The following is an 18,632-nucleotide window of genomic DNA, read 5'->3' on the forward strand; positions in this document are numbered from 1 at the left end:
TTTCTAAATCCTGAACATCATATATGTATTATAATTTTAATTTTTATTATAGATTCAGGGGGTGCATATGCAGGTTACAAGGGTATATTGTGTGATGCTGAAGTTCGGGGTTCTGTTGATTGTGTCACCCAGATAGCAAACATAATACCCAACAGGAAGTTTCTCAGCCCTTGCTTGCCCCCTTCCCCGACTCTCACTCTCCTTTTGAAGTCCTTAGTGCCTTTTGTTCCCATCTTTACATCTATGTGTGCCCAGGCTTAACTCCCACTCATAAGTGAGAAAATGCAGTATTTGGTTTTCTATTTCTGTGTTAATTCGCTTAGGATAATGGCCTCCAGCTGCATCCATGTTGCTGCAAAGGATATGATTTTGTTCCTTTTGATGGCTGCATACTATTCCATGGTATATATGTACCACATTTTCTTTATCGAGTCCTCTGTTGATGGGCACCTAGGTTGATTTCTCCCTCTGCTTTTGTGAATAGTGCTGCAATGAATGTATGAGTGCAAGTGTCTTTTTGGTAGAACAATCTGTTTTCCTTTGGGTATACACCCAGTAATGAGATTGCTGGGTCAAATGGTTGTTTTGTTTTGATGACATTGTTTAGAGGGACATGAGAGTCCTATATCCCTGGGGTGAAATGCTTTAATTGCTCCAAATATTAACCTTATCAAGATTAGGGTTCCCAAAAAAAAAAAAATTACACAAGGAAAGGAATGAGGTACAATGAGGATTTAATTTACTAGATATCAAACCCTACTAGAAAGCTATAGTGATAAAAATCAGGAGTGAGTAAAGCAAAAGACAAATTACTCTGTTGAAAGATTAACAAGTACAGAATCAGGTCCAGATACACATAGGAAGCTTGTGTATGATAAAGCTAACATTTCACATAAAAGTTACTATAAATATAGGAGAAAGTAAATATGCAAGGATATTTCTAAAATACTGGAGTGAATATAGAAGGCCTTTATAAACATACATCAAACCAGAAAATATTAAAGAAAGATCGACTGCTTTGACTTCTTAAATTTTTTAAATTTATATTTTGCCAGAGACATCATAAACTAGGTTAAAGGACAAATCATATGCTGGGAGAAAATATTTTTTCCACATTTAACAGCTGAATCATGTTGTCTTTAGAAGTGGACTAAATTTATTGTGGCTGAGTACTAAACAGCCAGAATTAAAATCAGTGAACAGCCTAAGGCAAAGCTGAATGTTCCCATCATAAAATGACCTTCTGAGATATAAGAATAAACATGAAATTTTATTTTCAAGAACTTAATGTTATAGTTTTATTATTAAAGTATCAGTATGTTTTTAAGGTTTGTCATTATAATGTACCAGTATCATTTCTCAGTACTGCCAGCTGCTAGGTGGTTCCTCCACACTTGCAATACCTAAATAGTTGCTTGTTGTCACCTGTTTTAAGAGCATGGATTTTTGTAGGGAATGTATGCCAATATGGGTTACTATTCATGGGGATTGTGCTGCGAGGTCAGGTGACACACTGTCATTGAAACAATGTCACAAACTAAAGCTGTGTGCAGTGCTTAAAACGCTTTGACTGAATAAAAAAAAAATTGTGGTACATATATACAACAGAATTCTATTCAACCATAAAAAAGAATGGGATCCTATGATTTGCAACAACACGGAGGGAGCTGGAGGTCATTATGTTAAGTGAAATAAGCCAGGCACAGAAAGACAAACTTCAAATGTTCTCAGTTATTTGTGAGAGCTAAAAATTAAAACCATTGAACTCATGAAGATAGAGAGTAGAAGGATGGTTACTAGAGGCTGGAAAAGGTAGTTGGTGTTGTAGGGAGGGAAGTGAGCACAGCTAATGGGTACAAACATTTAGAAAGAATGAATAAGACCTAGTGTTTGCTAGCACAACAGGGTGACTATAGTCAAAAATAACTTAATTGTACATTTTGAAATAACTAAAAGAGTATAACTGGATTGTACGTAACACAAAGGATACATGCTTGAGGGGATGAATACCCCATGTGCCATGGTGTGATTGTTATACATTGCATTCCCATGCCTGTATCAGAGTATCTCATGTACCCCATCAATATATACACCACCATGTACCCACAAACATTAAACATTATACATTTTTATAAAGAAAGCACTTTGTAAGCTGATCTCAGTGCTACTTAGAAGCCTAAAACAAAAAAGGATTGCTTGAGCCCAGGAGTTTGAGGCTATAGTACACTGTAATCATGCCTGTGAAGAGGCGCTGCACTCCATCCTAGACATGACGAGACCTTGTACCTAAGAAAGAAAACACTTTCTCAATATTTAAGAAGCAGACATACGACTTCTGCCATTACATTTTTATTTCTAATACTTCTGCATTCACTTGCTGCTTCACACAATCACCAGATGTGCTACACTTTATTCCAGCAACTGTTGCTTGTTACCAAGTCATTTTCTTTTGGTACATACAGGTTGAGTGTCCCTAATCTGGAAATTGAAAATGCTCCAGAACCTGAAACTTTTTGAGCACCTACATGACTGTCAAAGGAAATGCTCATTGGAGCATTTCAGAATTTGGATTTTCAGATTAGGGCTGCTCAGCCTGTATTAGCACCTGCAGTGGATAACATTAATACCATGTTTGTTCCAGCAGCCTTTTAACATGTGGTGGCTGCTCTTCTCTCTAATTTTGAACATTTGTATGAATACATGTGTAGACAATGCCAGATCTTTCCTTTATATATTATGTAGTTTGGCTTTGGCTAAAAGGGATTTTTAGCCCCAAGTTACATTCAGAATGCTTACCAATATTTAAAAATCAGCTTTCAGATATTAGCAGTAAGTCCAAGTGATGATGTTATGCTTACTATATGTGATAATAACCTATATGATCTTTGATCTCCACAAGTTCAGTAAACCTGGAAATGACATTGAATGAGGCATTTGGCTATTCAGTCTTCCAAAGGCTAAAGTAAATTTTGACTAAGGACTGAGGCCAAAGCTTATAGTGTGTTTTCAATATTTATAATGTATAAAGTATTCCTTCATATTAGAAAAAATGGACTAAGGACATGAACAAACTACTCACACAAGAAATACAAATGGTGAACAAACATGAAAAAATGTTCAACCTCAGTAGGCATCAAGTTAAATACAGGTAAAGCAATGACAGATTATTTTTCTGTTAGTTTGGGGAAAAAAAATGAAAAAGCTGATAATGAGTTGGTGAGAATGCCCAGAAAGACAGTAAATTGTACATACTTTTATTGAAGGGCAGTTTGGCAGCATTTACCAAACATTTAAAATGTATACAGTGGTCCAGGAATCTATCCTCCAGAAGTACTCAAACATGTCCTCGAAAGATTTATACAAGACTGTTACATAGTTTTAACAGCAAAAAATCAAAATCTAAATGTGATCATAAGGGGAATGGAAAAATGAATGCCAACTCACTATGCAAAGGAATGCCTTATAGTTACTAAAACTAATGTGCTAAGTCAATATGTACTGTCCCAGAAACACAGCTATGGTGTGTTGTTACAGAAGAAAATGCAAGTTGCAGAATATCTATGTGATTTCTATTTAAATAAATAAAATATGGAAAAATGAGAGTCAAACCATTAACTGTAGTTGCCTCAAGGTTGAAGCGGGTATTGGGTTGAAGAGAAGAAGGGAGTATCTTTTTACTTCATACATACTTCTTTATTATTTGAATTTATGATAATGCACATCTGTTATGTTTTAATTTTATAAAAGATTTAAATAAAACTAGGCTAGACCAGACCATGGAATAAAAGTATTATGAAAGAAACAAAAATTAATTACTTCTCTCATTGTAAGTGCAACCCACAGATAGCCTCCAGTGACTTGGGGAGGGAAAAGAACAACATTAATCAAAGATATAATGGAACCGCTGGAGGACAGTGGATCATAGCCTTGAAGAATCCAAGAAATGGCAAAGTGCAGACCACAAATTCCAATAATAAAATAATTATGTTTAAAGAAAAACACAGGAAAAAAGTGAAAAGAATGCTGTCGAAATCACCACCATGTCTCTATCTATGACTTGCTAATAATCCTTGAGTAGAGAGCGGACAAACATCTATGATGAAATCTATTTATAATGCTAGTGCTGCAAAGGAACACCTGCCTTGTGGAGTGACTGTGCTATATATGGCTGTTATTGTGTGTATACCTTATTTACTTATATTCTTCTAATCATCCATCCATCCATGCAGTAAACATACAGGGTAAGAGGGATACAGAGACGACAGACAGTCCTGTGAGGGGAGAAACTTGTTTAGCACTGGTTCTCCAGTACCTGGAACATAGTAGGGGCTCAATAAATATTTGTTGAATGAATGCATGGGCTCCCATCCAGTGAGAAAACAGAAAAGTAAACAGACAACTAAAAGGCAGTACAGGCTTCCAGCTCCATCCATGTCCATGCAAAGGACATGATCTTGTTCCTTTTTATGACTGCGTAGTATTCTATGGTGTATACATATCACAATTTTCTTTGTCCAGTCTATAACTGATGAGCATCTGGGTTGATTCCATGTCTTTGCTATTGTGAATAGTGCTGCAATGAGCATATGTGTGCATGTATCTTAATAACAAACTAATTTATTTTCCTTTGGTTATATACCAAAGTTATAGTGTGTTCTCAATATTTATAATGTATAAAGTGTTCCTTCATATTAGAAAAAATGGACTAAGGACATGAACAGACTACTCACACAAGAAATACAAATGGTGAACAAACATGAAAAAATATTAAACCTCAGTAGGCATCAAGTTAAATATAGGTACAGCAGTGACAGATTATTTTTCTGTTAGTTGGGGGAAAAAACAAAAAACAAAAAAGCTGATAATGAGTTGGTGAGTATGCCAAGAAAGCGAGTAATGGAATTGGTAGGTCAAATGATATTTCTGCCTCTAGGTCACTGAAGAATCGCCACACTGTCTTCCACAATAGTTGAACTAATTTATACTCTCATCACCAGTGTAAATGAATTCCTTTTTCTCTGCAACCTTGACAGCATCTGTTGTTTTTTGACTTGTTAATAATAGACATTCTGACTGGCATGAGATGATATCTCATTGTGGTTTTAATTTGCATTTCTCTAATGAGTGATGTTGAGCTTTTTTTCATATTTTTATTGGCCACGTGTATGTCTTCTTTTGAGAAGTGTCTGTTCATGTCCTTTGCCCACTTTTTAATGTTTTTTTTTCTTGTAATTTGTTTAAGTTCCTTGTAGACTCTGGATATTAGATCTTTGAGTACTAGTATTTTGAAAAGAATCTTTTTTTTTTTCTGAGAGGTAGGTCTCAACCGTGGGCTTAAAATATTCAGTACATCATACTATAAAAAGTTGTGCTGTCATCCGTGCTTTGTTCTCCCACTCATAGAGCACAGGTAGAGCAGGCACAGCCTAGTTTTTAAGAGTCCTAGGATTTTTGAAATGGTAAATGAGCATTGACTTCAACTTGAAGTCACCAGCTGCATTAGACTCCTACTAAGAGAGTCAACCTGTCCTTTAAAGCTGTGAAGCCAGGCATTGATTTCTCTCTAGCTCTGAAAGTCCTAGATTGGTATCTTTCGACAAAAGGCTGTTTCATCTACAATGAAAATCTGTTTAGTGTAGCCAGCGTCATCAATTACCTTAGCTAGATCTTCTGGACAACTTGATGTAGCTTCTATATCAGCAGTTGCTGCTACGTCTTGCACGCGCCTTGTTCCTTGGTCACCCCCAACTTTGCAATTTTATGTTAGGAAGATGGCTTCTTTTTTTTAGGAAGATGGCTTCTTTTTTTAAACCTTATGAGCCTACCTCTGCTAGCTTGCAACTTTTTTTCTGCAGCTTCCTCACCTCTCAGCCCTCATAGGATTGCAGAGAGTTAGGGCCTTGCACTGCATTAGGCTTTGGCTTAAGGGAGTGTTGTAGCTGGTCTGACTGTCTATCCAGACCACTAAATCCCTATCAGCAATAAGGGTGTGTTGCTTTTTTTTTTTTTTTTAAATCGTTTCTGTAGCACTTTGTATTTTCTTCAAGAACTTTTCCTTTGCATTCACAACTGGCACACCTCATTTGACTGTGCTTTTGTGTTTCACATATGTTGTTGTTGTTGTTGTTGTTGTTGTTTTACAGATTGAAGGTTTGTAGCAAGCCCATGTCTGTCAGCCCCATTTTTCCAACAGCGAATGCTCTTTCATGTATCTGTGTCACATTTTGGTAATTCTCACAATATTTCAAACTTTATTATTATATCCTTTATGGTGGTCTGTGATCAGTGATCTTTGGTGTTACAATTGTAATTGATTTGTAATGGCCTATAAGTGTTCAAGTGAAAGGAAGAGTCACATGTCTCTCACTTTAAATTGAAAGATGGAGGTGATTAAGCTTATTGAGGAAAGCATGTCAAAAGCCAAAGTAGGCCAAAAATTAGGCCTCTTGTGTCAAGCATAATGCTATTGCACACATAGTGGACTACAGTATAAACATGCACTGGGAAACCAAAAAATATGTGTGACTCACTTTATTGTGACATTCACTTTATTGTGGCAGTCTTACCAGACCTGTAATATTTCCAGGGTATGCCTGTATTTGCAGTACAATGATAGAGATATGAACAGGCAAATCGGAGATGGGACACATAAGACTACTAGGAAGGCCCTGGAAGACATCCTCAGGGAGGCTATGCTTGGACTAAATGTTGAGAAATGAGTAGAAGCCTGCCAGGTAAAAAAGTAGAAAAGGTTATCCCAGGCAGAAGAACCAACATAAACAAAGGAACATAGTCATGAAAGAGCAGGGCTTAATTTTTTATTGCATATTTTCATAACTTGATTCAGGTAATCAGATGTCCCAGAAAATACCCCAAATTTTAAAAAATATCTTAAGTTTTAAAAATTCTTATGGTAATGTCATGTAACTTCCTGTCTAATGTCAGATCTAATCATGTTAAACACATTTTGCAAGGGTGCCATATGGCAAAGGGCTTTTATTTCAGGTAAATGGTGAAATTGTTGGTCCTTTTATTATTTTTTAAATTTTTATTTATTTATTTTTGAGGTGGGGTCTCACTCTGACACCCAGGCTGGAGGGTAGTGGCAGAGCCATAGTTCCCCACAATCTTGAACTCCTGGGCTCAAGGGATCCTCCAGAGTAGCTGGGAATATAGGCATGCACCACCACACCCAGCTAATTTGTAAAAATTTATGTAGAGGCAGGGTCTCACTATATTGATCAGGTTCATCTCAAACTCCTGGCCTCCTCGAGCAGGGCTTGTTTAAAAAGCTGAAAGTCATTTATTATGGTTAAAGCATGAGGGGAGGAGGCTGGAAAGATAAAGTCTGGATCACAGAAGACCTTGGGAGCCTTGCTGACTTTGGGTTTTATCTGAAGAGAATGTCTTTAAGAAGACAATCAGATTTATATTCTTAAAAGATGCAGACAAATACGTATTTGTCTTTAATTTGTATATGCTTTACAAGGATTAATTCATTTAATTCTCATAACAAACTATGGAGTAGGTACCATTATTCTCCCCATTTTGCAGTAGAGAAAACTGAGGCACAAAGGGGTTAATAATTTGCCCAAGGTGACCTGACACCGTGGTGGAACTGAGTTAAAAACCCAGACATTCTGGATCCAGTGCCCATGCCCTTTTCCACTATGCTTTACTCTCTTTGTGTTTCTTCAAGATGTGTGTGTTTTCTTACGAAAGGGGAATAAAAAATTTTTTCACGTAATTTCTTCCATACCACCTACCAACCAAGATAGAATGTTCCTTGGTCTTGCAAATAGAGTCATTCAGCAGTTCAGTAGTCTGTCTGTCTTTTCTCCATTTCCTCAGGATTCACTTTCCTCTTACGACTTAGCTGCTTCTTATCCCTTTTAGTCTGGATTTTTAATTTTAGTTTCAGGGGTACATGTGCAGATTTGCTATATAGGTCAATTGCATGTCACAGGAGTTTGATGTACACTTTGTTTTGTCACGCAGGTAATAAGCATAGGTAGTTTTTCTATCCTCACCCTTCTCCCACCCTCCACCCTCAAGTAGGCCCTGGTCTGGTATCTAGAGTTGTTTGCTTCTTTGTGTCCATAGGTACTGAATGTTTAGCTCCCACTTATAAGTGAGAACCTGCAGTATTTTGTTTTCTGTTGCAGTGTTTGCTTAAGATGATGACCTCCAGCTCTATCCATGTTGCTGCAAAGGATGTGATCTCTTTCTTTTTTATGGCTGCATAGCATTCTATTTTGTGTATATACCACAGGTTTTTTCCTTATCTGGTCTACCATTGATGGGCATTTAGGTTGTTTCCATGTCTTTGCCGATGTAAATAGGGCCACAATAAACATACACATACATGTTTCTTTATGATAGAAATATTCCTTCAGATATACCCAATAATGGGATTGCTGGGTCAAATGGTAATTCTGCTTTGAGTTCTTTGAGAAATCACCACACTGCTTTCCACGGTGGTTTGTGGAAACCCTTTACACTCCCACCAGCGTTTCCCGTTCTTCACAACCTTTCCAGCATCTGTTATTTTTTGACATTTTAATAATGGTCATTCTGACTGGTGTGTGATGATATCTCATTTTGGTTTTGATTTGTATTTCTTTAATGATCAGTGATCATATTTTCATATGCTTGTTGGCCACATATATGTCTTCTTTTAAGAAATGTCTGTTCATGTCCTTTGCCTACCTTTTAATGGGGTTCGTTTTTTGCTTATAAATTTGTTTAAGTTCCATATAGACTCTGGATGTTAGACCTTTGTCAGATGCATAGTGTGCAGATATTTTCTCCTATGCTGTAGAGTGTCTGTTTATTCTGTTGATAGTTTTGTGTGTGTGTGTGTGTGTGTATGTTGTTTGTGCGTTTGTTTGTTTGTTTGCTCTGCAGACTCTCATTTAATTAGGTCCCATTTGTCAATTTTTGTTTTTGTTGCAGTTGCGTTTGGAGTCTTCATCATGGAATTTTTGCCAGGGCCTGTGTCCAGAATGATATTTCCTAAGTTGTCTTCCGGGTTTTCATAGTTTTAGGTTTTACATTTAAGTCTTGAATTCATCTTGAGTTGATTTTTGTATGTGGTGTAAGGAAGGGGTCCAATTTCAGTCTTCTGCATATGGCTAGCCAGTTAGCCCAGCACCATTTGTTGAATAGGGAGTCCTTTCCCCATTGCTTATTTTTGTCAACTTTGTCAAAGATCAGATGGTCGTAAATATGTGGCATTATTTCTGACCTCTTTATATTTTGTTCCACTGGTCTTTGTGTCTGTTTTTGTACCAGTATCATGCTGTTTTGGTTACTATAGCTTGTAGTATGCTTTGAAGTCAGGTCATGTGATGCTTCCACCTTTGTTCTTTTTGCTTAGCATTGCTTTGGCTATTCGGTCTCTTTTTTGGTTCCATATGAATTTTAAAATAGTTTTTTCTAATTCTGTGAAGAATGTCATTGGTAGTTTGATAGAAATAGCATTGAATCTGCAAATTGCTTTGGGCAATATGGCCGTTTTAACAATCTTCTTCTTATCCATGAGCTTGGAATGTTTTTCTGTTTGCTTGTGTCACCCCTGATTTCTTTAAGCAATGATTTGTAATTCTCGTTGTAAAGATCTTTCACTTCCCTGGTTAGCTGTATTTTATTCTCTTTGTGGCTATTGTGAATGGGATTGTGTTCTTGTTTTGGCTCTCAGTCTGTATGGTGTTGTATAGAAATGCTACTGATTTTTGTGCATTGATTTTGTATCCTGAGACTTTTGTGCATTGATTTTGTATCCTGAAGTTGTTTATCAGATCAGGGAGCTTTTGGGCAGAGACAGTGGGGTTTTCTAGGTATAGAATCATATCGTCTACAAACAGGGATAGTTTGACTTCCTTTCTTCCTATTTGAATGCCTTTTCTTTCTTTCTCTTTCCTTATTGCTCTGACTAAGAATTCCAGTGTAATATTGAATAGGGTAGTGAGAGAGGGCATCCTTGTTTTGTTCTGGATTTCAAAGGGGTATGCTTCTAGCATTTGCTCATTTAGTATGATGTTGGCTGTGGGTTTTTCATAGAGGGCTCTTACTATTTTGAAGTATGTTCCCTCAGTGCCTAGTTTGTTGAGGGTTTTTAACACTATGATATGTTGAATTTTAAAAGCCTTTTCTGCATCTATTGAGATGATCATGTGGTTTTTTGTTTGTGTTGTTTATGTGATGAATCACATTTGTTGATTTGCATATGTTGAACCAACCTTGCATCCCAGGGTTAAAGTCTACTTGATCATGATGGATTTGCTTTTTTGTATACTGCTGGATTTGGTTTGCTGGTATTTTGTTGTGGATTTTTGCATCTACGTTCATCAATCCCTTTTAGTCTTATTCCCTGTCTCTGTCCTCCCTTTTCTGTAAACCCTTTGGCTTCCAAGGTACCCAGTGTAGCTCCAGCAATTAAAAGAGGCAAGGTGGGAGTTGTCTGAGCCTTTTTCTTCTAGAATCAAAGGTGCACATACCACAAATCTCAAAAAATGCAAAGAGGTAGAGTACGCAATATGACAATTTTTTTTTTTTTTTTGGAAAGACAGTCTCGCTCTGTCGCCCAGCTGGAGTGCAGTGGCACAATCATGTCTCACTATAATCACGACCCCCTGGGCTCCAGTGAACCTGCTACCTCAGCCTCCCAAGAAGCTGGGACCACAGGTACATGCCACGACACCCAGCTATTTTTTATTTTTATTTTTTTGTAGAGATGTGTTCTCACTATGTTGCCCAGGCTCGGTCTCAAATTCTTCGGCTTAGGCCATCCTCCTGCCTCAGCCTCCCAAAGTGCTGAGATTACACGCATGAGCCACTAAGCCCAATCAATATGACAATCTTTCACTCACTTTGCAAATAATAGTGATTGTTAGTTCACAGGTATGTACTCTTTGCTTCTAAATTGTATAGGGAGACAGAGGTGAGATGGAGGAAGTAGAGATGAGAAAGAAGAAAGCATGTTCCCCTTCATCAGTGATCTTGCAGTCTTACGCTTTCATTCAGGTTACTATTTTATGACTGGTATTTTGTCAACACAAATGGCATGATGCTGGGAGCAGTGGGTCATCCTGTAATCGCACCACTTTTGGAGGCCAAGGTGGGAGGACACTTGAAGCCAGGAATTTAAGACTAGCCTGGGCAACATGTGCCATCTCTACCAAAAAATAATAGTAATAAACTGGACATGCTAGTGTGTGCCTGTAGTCCTAGCTACTCAAGAATTTGAGGCAGGAGGGTTGCTTGAGCCCAGGGGTCAAGGCTGCAGTGAGCTGCGATCCCACCACTGCATTCCAGCCAGGGCAACAGAGTGAGACCCTGTCTCAAAAAAAAAAAAAAAAAAAAAAAAAACCAAACATGATTTTTACTAAACAGATGAGGAAATGTGGTTTAGAGGAAAGCTTTGTATACCCAACTTCCATTTCTATGATATTCTGTTAACCACACTGCAGATCCTATACCTCTGCCTCAGGAAACTTTTAATACCTGCCAGACTGGTATTTGGGAGAATTAAGTGGTTAAAGTCATCTAACTCTGTTCTGTATAAGTCTGAACATGCTCCTCTTTTCAAAAGTGTAAATTATTGACCAAAAACAGAAAATGTAGGAGACTATGATTTCGATTTACTTATCTACTGATAAATTTCGTGGTTTTTCTTTAGTGAAGATGAGGAAAACTGACAGATGATAATCTCAAATATTAATAAAGATTTGGGAAAATAGGAACAATGTAGAAACCCAAAATGATGGGAAATATTTTCTTCTTGTTAGAGAAATAGGGTACAGTAATTTATGTTTGGAGACTGGCTTGGGTGGCAGAGTGAGACCCTGTCCCAGAAAAAAAAAAAGAAAAAAACTATTTGGTTGATAACATGGTTTTTATTTTTTTAATTACCTTTTAGTTTTGCTAGATTAATTACTTTTATTTACCATTTATTAAGTTTAACATTCTGCTAAGAAACAATATTTTCAGACTTTCACATTGAAAAGTTCTCCCATCATTAAGCATATACAATTTACCATTTTCAGCAGAGATTCGTTTTCACAACTAGCTCTTCAGGATTATTCCACTGAGCTGAATCTTTATGTGCGGCATGTGAAAAAGTGGTTCGTAGCCTTTTTCTCCTTTCATGAAATACTAGCTTAAACATTAGCACTGCTACTGGGGATAATATTCAGAAGATCATAGAGACATGTAGATTGATATGAGAAGATAATTACTATGTTGAATAGAATTTTAAATGAACATCAAATACTAATTGTTAGTGGTCTTTTTTATTTTTTTAGAAACAGAGTCTTGCTCTGTCACCCAGGCTGGAGTGTGGTGGCATAATCACAGCTCACTGCAGTCTTAAACTTCTGGGCTCAAGTGATCCTCCCACCTTAGCCTCTCAAGAGGGCTGGACTATAGGGACACACTACCACACCTGGCTAATTTTTGTTGTTTTTTGTGGAGATGGGGATCTCACTGTGTTGCCCAGGCTGGTCTTGAACTCCTGGCCTCAAGCTGTCCTCCACCCTCAGACTCCCAAAGTGCTGAAATTACAGACGTGAGCCATCACACCCAGCCAGTAATATGATTTTGTTTTAATTCTTTCATTGTGTATTTTTACTTTATCTCTTCATTTTATACTTTAAACAAATTTAAGATTTGTATAACTTCCAAAGATGCATGCATGGTAATTGTCCTCACAGCGTTGTTTTTAAAGCAAAAGTTAGAGAATGCCCAAACATCTTAAAACAGGAAATTGGTTCTTAATTCAGGTATTAGAAATGATGAAGTAGATCTACAGTTATCTATGTAAAAAGTTATTTACCATATCGGTATAAAAATCATAGTTATTTTTTAAAAGATTACAAAAGCAGACTATAAATTAATCCCTTTTTTTTTTACATCATATGTTTAGAAGTGTAGGAAGAAAACATACCACGATGTTAACAGCAGTTTTCTTTGTGTGGATTTATACATGAGATGGTCTTTACTTTCAACTTTCTGTCTTGCATATTGTCTGAGGTGGTTTTCTAAATTATTAATTACGGTTTTTATAGTTAGTGTGTATAATTTTGCAGGTGGAAAAAATATTTTTAAAATCAAATTTGAAAACGTAAAAGAACCTTGAAGCAATTAAATGCTATTTAAGCATGGAAAAAAAAGTTTGCACAACGCACGCTAATTGTTACCAGCGCTCTAACTTGTTTTTTGCCTGTACTGAAATACTGTTAACACTTGATATGACACATTCTCCCACCCCACAGCTTCTTGTTCCCTTTATTCTTCATTTGTTTCCCTCCACCCCCTTTGAGCTGAAATGGCAGACCTGTCTTATTCCCAGTGTGTACACTCTGAATGTGGGTACAATTTGAGGTGGAACATATACGTCACTGTCGTTCTTCTGACATTGAGCCTTACCTTGATCAGTAAGTTAGAATGAATCTTCAGTGTGTTTCACTAAGTTCTATTTAATTAAACCTATCTTGAGTAATACAGACTTAATTAAGCTATTAAGGATACCCATGTTTCACCCTACTCTTTGCATTCTAGAATGCCAGGAATCAGAACAAGATTATTTTTTTCAAAGGTAGAGAAATGTGACTCAGATTTCACTTTGACCCTTAATGCTCTAATGTCATTACTTAGGCTCAACTGAAAGGCTACATTTTTTTAAAAGTATCCTGGCCAATTGCCAGATATTTTGTATCTGCATTTAGTATTGCTGGTTTAAATCTTGTTGAATCTTGACTGGACTGGTTGAAATGGTAGAGTTTTGGTTTCAACATCTGAGAAAATGAAGGAGAAGAATCACAAAGAGTAGGCAGAGAGGCAAAAGTTTTGAACAAACCCACATACCAAGTAGTCTACTAATTGTGATATAAGTGAATATAGGAAACTGGCTTCTCCCTAGAATAATTATTACAAGATTTGCACAATTCCAGGAACACTTAAGCAGGGTCCTGTTGAGCAGGCTTTCAAAGGCTTTGTTATCATCAGCCTCAGCAGATGGGTTAAAAGGTGGTGTTTCTATTATACGTTTCATATTGAGAACGTATGACCATGAGTGCCTTACAAGGTTAGTCTCAGGATCTTCGTAAGTCGCAGGTGGTGTTGGGCCACAGACATACTTCATATTCTTTACTATTTTTTTCCTACTAAACATTAGCTTTTGATGATTTTTCTCATTTTCCCTATTGGTTCCTTCTTACCTGACTGCTCTAATATACCCAAATTCCCAATACCAAAAAAAGGGGAAATAAAAATCAGGGAAAGAGTGAAATTAGAGAATTGGAGGGAAAAGAATAGAATCTGGGATCTTTAGGAACCTACGTTACTTTTCTTTTAATTGCTTTTTTTTTTTTTTTTTTTTTTTTCTTTTTTTTTAAATATGATCCCACCTTTGTCACCCAGGCTGGTGTGCAGTGGCACGATCATAGCTCACTACAGACTCAAACGCCTAGACTCAAGCGATCCTGCTGCCTCAGCCTCTTAAAGTGCTGGTATTACAAGCATGAGCCACCATGCCCCAATTTTTTTAATAAACGTTGACCCAATCAGTATTCTGGATAGATATCCCAGCACCCTGTAGTTAAGAGGGTGAATTCTGGCTCCAAGCCCGGCTCCACCCCTTGCTCCACGTTGGGCTAGAGACTCAGACTCCTTATGCTCCAGTTTCCTCCTGTGTCAGCTCCTCAGAAATCCATGTCATTAACATATTAGAGTTTTAGGACATGGTAAGTCATGGTAAAGGTTGGCTATTATTAACATCTATTAGTATTTCTGTAATAATGAGCTGTGTAGGTTGGATGTTCCCAAATTTTGAGGAAGAAGTGGACTATCTCTCCCGTCTTTTGACTGTGTCCAGCTCAGTCTCTGACGTCTCCTCAGAGAAGGTAATCTGGCAGGAGAATGCCACCTGCCTGTGGTGCTAGTCTACGGTAAGGAGTTGTCCAGACCACCAGACTTCTTCCCAAGAGAGCTCATCAAGAGCCCTGGAGTGCCCGCCCACAGCCCACCTGCATTTTCTCCGTGAAATATCTACTTGAAGACAGGCAGCTCACACCTGTAATCCCAGCACTTTGGGAGGCTGAGGCAGGAGGATCACTTGAGTCCAGGAGTTTGAGACCAGCCTGGATTACGTAGTGAGACCCCATCTCTACAAAAAAATTTAAAAATTAGCCAGGCATTTTGCACATGCCTATGGTCCCAGCTGTTCAGGAAGCTGAGGCAGGAGGAGGATTGTTTGATCCCAGGAAGTCAAGGCTACAGTGAGCTGTGATCACACCACTGCATTCTAGCCTGGGTGACAGAGCAAGACCCTGTCTCAAAAGAAAAAAAAACCAATACAAGGGGAGCAAGGTGAGAAGTATGTGGTGGGGACAAGGAAAGAGAATAAATAAGACTTGTCAAGAAATATGACAAGAGCTATCAGTAAAACACAGAGAGTTGACTCTTCGGGCAGCTGGTGTGAAATGTAGTCTGTCAGCAGCAGGTCACTGGCTCAGCCGCAGCAGTGGTGGTCCAGGTTAGAACAGCAGCTTCTCATCTCCTCCCCTCCCACTCCTTGTGAGTTTCTGAACACTCCTTGCCCCACGGTGCTGGTATTTACTGACTCCCACCTCTGCTTTCCTTGCAGCTGACCCTCTGGTGGGCAGCATCGCCACACAGTACATGACCAACAGAGCAGAGCACGACCGGATGGCCAGACAGTGGACCAAGCGGTACGCCACATAGGGGCCTGCTGCCTGCCGCCCCCGCGGGACCTGTGCAAGCACATTCACCAAGTGCATCGGTAGCCCTGCCCACCCCTCCAGACCTCGGTTCTTATTTTCCTATTTTTATTAAATTTGGAACCATTTTGTGATGGTATGTTGTCCATCTTCCCATCCCACTTCTTCCTGCCCCACTTCTTCTCTCCCACACTCTCTTTTTTCTCTCATTTTATTCCCTTGTTGATTTCTGTTAACTTGAAAGATTTGGGATTTTTTTCCCACCTCATCATAGATGGGAACTTTTGTTTTCAGTGCAAACAATGTTGGAGCTGTAATAGTAAGAGCTTTCTTACAAAGCTTTGTATTACTGTGTGGTTTTGGGTTTTTTTGTTGTTGTTTATTTGATTTTGATTTTTTTTCCTTTTGTGTGATCTTTGGGAAAACACATTCAGAATTATATCTCGTTTCTACTTAAATGTAGTGCTTAGGGTTAATTTTTTGTACTGAAGTCTTTATTGGTGGGTGCATGCTACTGGGAACAAGTTTTTGTACAAAAGCTTCAATCAGAATCACTGTGCATTACTGAGACTCTGTTTATCACTAGCCTTCTGTCCCTCACGCAGAAGACTGTTGGATTGAACAAAATAATATGTATTTTGATTTACTTAAAGTGCTTGTAAATTTCTTAGGGACCTGCCACTTTTGACTGTGGATCAGTTGATGTACACTTGTATTATTAAAGCACTCAATAAATCACTGTGGCTGATAAATGCACTTCTGGTAACCCGACATTTGCTTTGTGTCCTGGTGACCGCTGTAGCCCTACGTGCAGTGAGGCTTGTCTAATTCAATTACAGGTTCAAGTGTATTTTTCATCTCAAAGCTTTAATATTTCTTTGTAGTTGAGTTGCTTAGCATGTGGAATTTCTCCAGCTGTCAGTAGCCTGATGATTTTATGGTTGTTATAGTAGATTGATATTATTTTACGTATTGACTGGACATTCTTTCTGTTACAACCTTCTTTATCAACAATTAAAATATGTAACTCCAAAAATAGCCTTCCTGTGAAAGTGAAGTCTGAGCTAATCATTGTGTTCAGCCACTTTCAACTTTATTTCTCTCAAAATTGTTACAGTGATTGCCCTCAAGCTTTGTTTTGTTCTTTTTTTTTTTTTTTTTCCCTCCATGATTTTAGCGAAAGAAATAAACTCAACTGTATTGGTCACGGTCAGCTCATTCAATGACAGGGGTGTCCGTCTGGCTTCACCTTCAGGCTATTTTAGTGTGCAGCTATAGGAGGCAGAGGAAACATGTGGGCGGTGTAGTTTCTAAACACGCTGACTTGCTGATTGATAATTCAGGGTTATTTGTGTAACAAAGCGTGGTGGAAACTCCTACTCCTGCTCCACCAAATACAGTTACAGACCCTACCATACGCTTGGTCTCATTTAAGGAAACATTAACACACCTTCACTGCGGAATAGTAGGATTTATAAACATAAGTCATCCACCTGTAAATATTTTAACATTTAAAATGCCTGATTCAAAAGATATAGTTTTTGTTATTTTTAACTAGTTAAAAATAAATCCTAAGAAAATACATTTAAATATTGCAAATGCCACTTTTAAACCAAAGTACCTGAGAATATTTTTTGTATTTTTAATAACGATTTTACCATTCATTTTATTTAAAAATATTTCTCAGCATAGCAGGACACTGTATGGTCTCTGATGCACTACTCAACCCTCTAGTTGTAGCAAAAGGAGCCACAGACAGTACATAAATGCATTGGGCAGAGCTATATTCCAGTGAAACTTTATTTAGCACTATCGGCATGGGATTTGGCCCATTGGTTATAGTTGGCCAATCCCTGATACAGACCACCATAGACTGGGGGCTGGATGAGAAACAAATTAACTATGTGTCATTTCTTTCTTTAACATAAAATAAATTCAATATAGTACAACACTAATTTTTGGAAAGTTGCTCAGAATGTTTAATTGCCTACAGAGTTTCTTACCACAAAGTTTTTTATTTTTACTTGAATACTTTAGATTTTAAAATTCAGCACTAAAAGCATTGAACCATGGAAAATAAAATTTTATTAAACTGCTTTTTTCCCCTACTTTTGGCTGATTAAACCAAACCCATAATGCTAATACTTTAAGGGCAATCTTTATAGGCAATTTTTAAATTAATTTTTTTTCTGTAACAATGGGGTCTCACTATGTTGCCCAGGCTGGTCTCAAATTCCTGACCTCAAGTGATCCTCTTACCACAGCCTCCAAAATTGTTAGGATTATATAGGCTTGAGCCACCGTAGCCAGCCAACACGCATTTTAAATAATAAATATATTACATTCCACATTTCACATCTACTTGTTTTCAGACCATTTTAAAATGTGTTATTATGCCAGGCTTGGTGGCTCACACCTGTAATCCTAGCACTTTGGGACGCCAAGGTGGAGATCGCTTGAGCCCAGGAGTTCGAGACCAGCCTAAGCAACATGGCAAAACCCAGTCTCTGCAAAAAAATACAAAAATGAACTGGGCACGGTGGTGCACGCCTGTAGTCCCCGCCACTCGGGAGGCTGAGGTCGGAGGATCACCTGAACCAACGAAGTCGAGGCTGTAGTAAGCCAGAATTGTGCCAGTGCACCCCAGCCTGAACAACAGAGCAAGACCCGTCTCAAAAACAAAACAAAATTTGTGATATTTAGGAACCAAAGATTACAACAACTCTAGTAGAAATTCTAGTCACTGACCTGTTTGTTTTCCTGTGACCCATTTTTAGGTTTAGTGCCAATCTGTGATATGAAGAGGCTGTAAAACTTCTCTCCCCAGCTTTATGAATTATTAATACTTCATGACAAATGTACACAGCCCTCAAAATGTAAAAACTAGAGAAA

The 18,632-nt window shown here is 37.9% G+C and overlaps 1 protein-coding gene across 1 annotated transcript in view; it reads left to right on the forward strand.

Annotated features, from left to right (window-relative positions):
- Positions 1 to 16,496, forward strand: part of UBE2E2 (ubiquitin-conjugating enzyme E2E 2) — a 414,545-nt gene extending 398,049 nt beyond the window's left edge. The window contains exon 6 of the mRNA XM_011974770.1: positions 15,647 to 16,496. Within this exon, the coding sequence (XP_011830160.1) occupies positions 15,647 to 15,744 (98 nt within the window). The 3' untranslated portion in view covers positions 15,745 to 16,496. The remainder of the gene's footprint in view (positions 1 to 15,646) is intronic.
- The last annotated feature ends 2,136 nt before the right edge of the window (positions 16,497 to 18,632 follow it).

This window comes from Mandrillus leucophaeus, unplaced genomic scaffold (assembly GCF_000951045.1).
Source record: "Mandrillus leucophaeus isolate KB7577 unplaced genomic scaffold, Mleu.le_1.0 Scaffold149, whole genome shotgun sequence".
Classification (NCBI taxonomy): Eukaryota; Metazoa; Chordata; class Mammalia; order Primates; family Cercopithecidae; genus Mandrillus; species Mandrillus leucophaeus.